This window comes from Oncorhynchus mykiss, chromosome 3, assembly GCF_057628025.1.
Source record: "Oncorhynchus mykiss isolate SJ-2025 chromosome 3, ASM5762802v1, whole genome shotgun sequence".
NCBI classification, from domain to species: Eukaryota; Metazoa; Chordata; class Actinopteri; order Salmoniformes; family Salmonidae; genus Oncorhynchus; species Oncorhynchus mykiss.
The window spans coordinates 7,549,096-7,556,140 of NC_143024.1; the positions used below are offsets into that span (position 1 = coordinate 7,549,096).

General features: G+C 41.0%; 1 protein-coding gene across 2 annotated transcripts; it reads right to left on the bottom strand.

The window, feature by feature from the left end:
• Nucleotides 1–202: 202 nt before the first annotated feature.
• On the bottom strand, nucleotides 203–6,316 carry LOC149984294 (single-strand DNA endonuclease ASTE1-like). 2 transcript variants are annotated; one of them, XM_090219878.1, is made up of 5 exons: nucleotides 5,449–6,316; nucleotides 2,459–2,970; nucleotides 1,861–2,080; nucleotides 1,567–1,747; nucleotides 203–1,432 (listed from the first exon to the last, which is right to left on the bottom strand). In XM_090219878.1, exons 1-5 carry the CDS (start codon nucleotides 6,221–6,223, stop codon nucleotides 1,261–1,263), a joined length of 1,860 nt encoding a protein of 619 aa, XP_090076004.1. In that variant the 5' UTR covers nucleotides 6,224–6,316; the 3' UTR covers nucleotides 203–1,260. The 2 variants fall into 2 exon arrangements, with proteins under 2 accessions (XP_090076004.1, XP_090076015.1); XM_090219889.1 differs by having other exon boundaries at nucleotides 1,567–1,738; nucleotides 5,449–6,287.
• Between the last annotated feature and the right edge of the window lie 729 nt (nucleotides 6,317–7,045).

Here is a 7,045-nt window from a genome sequence, read left to right on the forward strand (position 1 = left end):
TAAAGATAATACAAAGAACAAAACATGTTATTTTTGTATTTCTTTTGTACCATCACCTTTGAAATGCAAGAGAAAGGCCATATCTTATTCCAGTTGCAATTTAGATTTTGGCCACTAGATGGCATTAGTGTATGTGCAAAGCTTTAGACTGATCCAATGAACTATTGCATGTCTGTAAATAATTGTATCAGGACTGCCCAAATGTGCCTAATTTGTTTATTAACAAACACAAACAGACCCCACAAAGCCCAAGGACAGCAATACAATTAGACCCAACCAAATCATACAAAAACTAAAAGATAATTACTTGACACATTGGAAAGAATTCACAAAAAAACAGAGCAAACTAGAATGCTATTTGGCCCTAAACAGAGAATACACAGTGGCAGAATACCTGACCACTGTGACTGACCCAAACTTAAGGAACACTTTTGACTATGTACAGACTCAGTGAGCATAGCCTTGCTATTGAGAAAGTGCCGGGAGGGCTGGGATATACCTGAGCTGGGACTCGGGGTCTAGGATATACCTGAGCTGGGACTGGGGGATTGGGATATACCTGAGCTGGGACTGAGAGCCTAGGGGACTGGGACATACCTGAGCTGGGACTGGAGTGAGTGAGTGAGTGAGTGAGTGAGTGAGTGAGTGAGCAAGGGTCTAGTTGAAAATTGGATTGCGGCTCAGTGGCTGACTCCTCCCCCAGAGTGTTTTGTCTCTTTTAATTGGATGTCTGTCTTTTGTTCCTGTAATGCTCATCTACTCAGAGAGCCTCCACATCGTTATCATTAGCAGACTTCTCAGAGGCTTGGGCCACTTTCATCATGCAGCGATGAGAGCAGATGCTGGCTGACTCTTCTTTTGCACTGTGTGTCTGGTGCATGTCGGTGTGTCGGTGTGTCGGTGTGTCTGCGTGAACGTGTTAACTATACTTATGGGAACCAGAAGTCCACACAACAGAACAGTAAAAAAAAAAACTCTGGACATTTTGTTAGTGGGCAAAGAGTGGGTACTTTGAAGAATCGCAAAAATAAAATATATTTTGATTTGTTTAAAAAAAAATGGGTTACTACATGATTACATATGTTATTTCATTGTTTTGATCTCTTCACTATTATGTAGAAAATGTAGAAAATAGTACAAATAAAGAAAAACCCTTCGATGAGTAGGTGTGTCCAAACATTTGACTGGTAATGTACGTAGTGGTGCCTATTCCCACCCCTACCTCAACTTCCTCTTGCGGTTCCCTACTAGCGTCCAACCCTATTCATCGGCCTCCTCCCTTCCTCCAGTACCTTCATAACAATCCTTCAGGTTATCCAGCATGGCTTTGTACAGCTGCCCAGATGAAGGGTCTTCCATCAGGAGAGAATCCGGGGTCACCCCCCCTCTCAGTTGGCCCACAAGCTGGTGCAGCAGAGTGCCCTTGTACAGCCTAGACTCCAACAGGGAAACAACAGAGGGTTGAATTAGCTGTGTTGCTGCTGGGATAGAATACAATGTAAAGGAATACCACTGGTCTACTCTAGAGGTTAGAGGTTGGGGTTGTTTTAGGAAGTGACACCTTACCAGGCACACTGAGGCTCAGGTAGAGGGAAGCACAACAGTTGGTTCAGGTCAAGGACATTCCTCATGCAGCACTGCCATTGGCTATAGGCGTGGGCCACACCCAGGTCTAAATCAACTCCTAAATCAGGATTCTGAATCAGAACGCTCAGCTTCGTCAACACTGGTCCCTCTGCTGTAAACCCTGATACACAAGAAGGGGAGGAGTCATTGGCTGCACTTCACACAATTCAATATTTATGAATTCTACATTGTGTGAGTCTGTTTGTGTGTTTTGGTTCATGCTCTGGGCCATACCTCCCTGGCTCCTCCTGCGGAACTCTCCGTACACCAGTCCTAGTAGCAGCGCCTTCAGGAGGGTGAGGTATTTGTCGGTTAATGGACGGGGACGGGCGTGCCTCAGCCAGTAGTGGGTAACAGCCACAGCAAATCCCAGGTGAGGTGGGAGACCCTTCAAAGTGGACTGGGACACACCAACGGTCTCCAAAAACACCTCAAGCCGCACTGAATGTGGAGCCTAAGAGACAGAACAAGAGAATGAGAATTAATTTCAGAATCAACAGCAGCATGTTTATATTATACTGTATACTACATCATGTCTACATACCTGATATACTGTATACTACATCACATGTATACATACCTGATATACTGTATACTATATCACATGTATACATACCTGATATACTGCATACTACATCACATGTATACATACCTGATATACTGTATACTATATCCCATGTCTACATACCTGATATACTGTATACTACATCACATGTATACATACCTGATATACTGTATACTATATCACATGTATACATACCTGATATACTGCATACTACATCACATGTATACATACCTGATATACTGTATACTATATCACATGTCGACATACCTGATCCAGTGTGTCCAGCTGCAGCTGTTGTGCAGCACTGGGCAGGATGGCATTAACCTTGCTGCTGGTCAGGTTTGTTTCTTCCCTGTCATACTCCTCCACTTCCCTCCCCTCACCCAGCAGCAGCCCGTAGAATACCTGCCGTATGGGCCGAGAGGTGTTGTTCCCACTGGGTAAGCTGTGATCTTCCACTTGGATACCCTGTATCACTGGCCTACGCTGCAGAATGTATATCATGTAGGGGGGAAGTGTCCCCTTCGTCAACGGCAGCAGAGTCCAGTCTTGAAGGACACTCAGATGGTCTGGGAGAAGAGCGGGATCAGGCGCATCGCCATCATTGAAGAACTTCTCCAGGCAACCGAGGGGAATCGTGTTCCATTCTATGCTCTGAGAGAGGTCCTGGAGGGCAACATCCATTTTGTCGTTCCCATAGATGAGGCTGGACACAGAGTCCAAGGCTTCCTGCTGTCCCTGGAAACGGGACAGCCATTTCAGCAACCTGAATTCAAACGCTTCCCAAGCACAAACACACACACACATAATAATTGACTGAAACTTGTTACAAATGGAGTCACTCATGATTCACCAAATGATATGTTGAAAGAGGAAGAAAAATACTTTATGTTTTCATTTCAGTCTCCTCCATCTCCACTAAACAAAGTTAATTGTAAGGATCTTTTTCTAGAGACAAGACAAAAACACACATACACCCTCGTCACACCCTGACCTAACCAAAATAATAAAGAAAACAAAGATAACTAGGGTCAGGGCGTGACATTAACAGCTGTGCAGAAAGACTCATGTGAAGGCCAAATTTCAGAGGAGGAACTTCTTGATGTAGTTAAAGACTTAACGTCTGGGGAAAATCCAGATGGGATGGCATACAAGTTAAGGTATATCAAACCTTTTTTGATGTACTCAGATGTCCGTTATTAACGTGTTTTAACCACTCCTATAAAAATGTTAGACTGTCAGATACTCAGAAAGATGGTGTGATTTCACTATTACTGAGACAGGAACCAGGTGATAAATATAAGTCAATTTTTTAAAAAGGGAGGCCTCCTATACTTCAGTGTTTTGATGCAAAAAGTCTAAATGCATAGAATTAAAAACGGATATTATTCATCATAATAAGGTTTTTTACATTGATGATACATTGGAGATAATATAAGAAAAGTACTGGAAACAATAGAGCACTATGAAAAATCTGGGAAACCAGGCATGCTATTCTGATTTTATGTATATATATATATACATCTTAGTGAACTCGCTTTGTGACTTTGGATTTGTTTACAAAACGTGCAAACAAAAGTAGCTATTTGGACATAAATGATGGACATTATCGAACAAAGCAAACATTTATTGTGGAACTGGGATTCCTGGGAGTGCATTCTGATGAAGATCATCAAAGGTAAGTGAATATGTATCATGTTATTTCTGACTTCTGTTGACTGCACAATATGGCGGATATCTTTTTGGCTGGTTTGGGCTCTGAGCACCGTTCTCAGATTATTGCATGGTTTGCTTTTTCCGTAAAGCTTTTTGGAAATCTGACACAGAGGTTGCATTAAGGAGAAGAGGATCTAAAATTCCATGTATAACACTTGTATCTTTGCTCAACGTTTATTGTGAGTATTTCTGGAAATATGTGGCTCTCTGCAAAATCACAGGATGTTTATGTAACTACTGAACATAACGCGTCAATGTATACTGAGATTTTTTATATAAACATGAACTTTAACGAACAAAACATGCATGTATTGTGTAACATGAAGTCCTTTGAGTGTCATCTGATGAATATCATTAAAGGTTAGTGATTCATTTTATCTCTATTTCTGCTTTTTGTGACTCCTCTCTTTGGCTGGAAAAATGGCTGTGTTTTTCTGTGATTTGGCGATGACCTAACATAATCGTTTGTGGTGCTTTCGCTGTAAAGCCTTTTTGAAATCGGACACTGTGGTGGGATTAACAACAAGACTACTTTTAAAATGGTATAAGATACTTGTATGTTTGAGAAATTCTAATTACTAGATTTCTGTTGTTTGAATTTGGCGCCCTGCACTTTCACTGGCTGTTGTCATATCGATCCCGTTAACGGGATTGCAGCCATAAGAAGTGTTAAGCCTGTATAAATATATTAATAAGGATATTGTACTATTTTAATCTCTGAATTAGCACTTATCTGGTGGAAGCTTCATTCTGCTTCTTTGCTTGTAGTATTTGTAGTATTTGTAGTATTTGTAGTATCTGTAGTATTTGTAGTATTTGTAGTATCTGTAGTATTTGTAGTATTTGTAGTATTTGTAGTATCTGTAGTATTTGTAGTATTTGTAGTATCTGTAGTATTTGTAGTATTTGTAGTATCTGTAGTATTTCTAGTATTTGTAGTATTTGTAGTATCTGTAGTATTTGTAGTATCTGTAGTATTTGTAGTATTTGTAGTATCTGTAGTATCTGTAGTATTTGTTTACAAAATGAAAGTAAAGATGCTGTAACTGTATGGTATTTCATCTGGTAAAGTCCACTATGTTGTGAGCTGCTGCTTGCATTTGACCAGTTGTCTCAGATAAACAGAATGTGGTCTGTTTGTCATTTCAGATATAAATACTAACTAGAGTCATGTTGTAATGTAGTAGTAATGTCATGTTTTACTGAATTACTTTTACTATGTTGAATCTTACACTAAACATGATCATATGTGAAAATAGCATCCCTCTTTTTTTCAGTCCCCAGGTGCAGAACAAATTCAAGGAAACGTACAGTAATACACACAGCCATGAGTGCATGGAAATCCCTTCCATCTCACATACTGACGTGTATGTGTCACTGATAGATGCACAGACACACTACATGTATTTTTGTATATGTAAATTGTGAAGTCTTTTGTCTGTAATGTATTTGTTGTTACGTGTCAGACCCCAGAAACAGTATTATATGAGTCTGTTGTAATCATGTATACTTCAGTATACACACCATTTATTAAAACTTACTTGGATTCTGATTGGATTCCATCGGCAAGTTGTCTTCCCACTTGAAGGAAAAGCCCCTCTTACGCAAGTTGACATAGTCGTTTCCTGCGATGGCAGCGAAGACTGGGAGAAGCTCTCTGTTGATGTTGAAGTGTTCGCAGAATCTTGTTGTGGTGTACCGCTTGCAGGGAATGTAACTTTGAGAGCTCCCGGGTTGCACAGACATGTTCTGCCACTGAAAATGGGAGAAAGGCAGACATCCTGCCTGGATGGCAAAAATATAAAAGTCACTGTTATTGGACAGGACCGGACAGTTCCACCTTTGAGCCAAGGAGGCTATTTCTTGTTCTGCTTTAAAGATGCACTGCACAAATGGCACCTCCAGGCTGGAGAGGACCTGTTTGAAGACTTGTTTGACAAGGGTTGGTAGTACACCACTTTTCTCAGCCAAGGCTGCGGCATTCGCAATACTTGACTCAGCCAAGGCTTTGGCATTCGCGATCTTTGATTCAACTCGATTTTTGAGACTGCTCAAAATTTTGTCGGTGTAGTTGGAGCCTCCATATATAACCACATAAGGTTTAATGCCGCAATCTCTCAGAGCCTTGAAGAACTTGCAGACCTGGTCCTGAAATACATCATAATCCCCTCCATGCTGCTGATCCACACCTGAGGTAAAATAAAGCAAGTGGTACAGATTAGTACCATCTATGACCAGCTTGCTATTACAGAATTGATCATCTGTTAAAATCTCTCCATGATCCTCTATAAAGCTGGTTAAACCCTGGACACCCATGATGAGCTTCTTCTAGGATATGATGTCTCTCTAAGTGAAGAGTTTCAGTCACAGGACTATTTATAGGATCATTACAATGGATGAGTTTCCTTTTAGTTAAGTTTCCCTTTCAATACGTCATCTCCCTAATCTCTGTATGGTCACTTGCTGAGCAGGTCTAGACTAGTTTATGGGAAATCCTATATGAAAATAATACAGTCAGAAATGGGTTACTGAGCTGAGCAGGTCTAGACTAGTTTATGGGAAATCCTATATGAAAATAATACAGTCAGAAATGGGTTACTGAGCTGAGCAGGTCTAGACTAGTTTATGGGATCACTCTTATTGAAATCCTCTATGAAAATAATACAGTCAGAAATAAAAACGCTTGCCTCTCCAGTTGTCTAGTAACTAAGACATGACCAAAAATGAAATCTACCAATGCCAACCATCTACCAACATGAAAACAAAAACCTAACAGGCAAACGCCCTGGAGGAGGAATGTATTATGCAAACAGTGGTCATCACACATGATGACTTAGACACTGTCAGGTAACTGACTTACCGTGTATAGTTTCTGTTCCATCTTATTTGGACATGGAACTTCCATAACTGATAAACTGCTGCATATTTATTGTAAAAACTAGTTGGGTTGGTTGGCAAAGGCCTGTATTTAGTTTAGCTATGTGGTGGTGGTGTGGGGTACCGTGGTGATGGTGTAGTTATGGTGTGGGCAACCATGTTGTGGTGGTGTTGGTGTGGGCTACCATGGTGGGGGTGGTGTTGAGGGGTACCATGGGTTTGTGGGCTACCATGGTGGTGGTGGTGGTGGTTGTGGTGGTG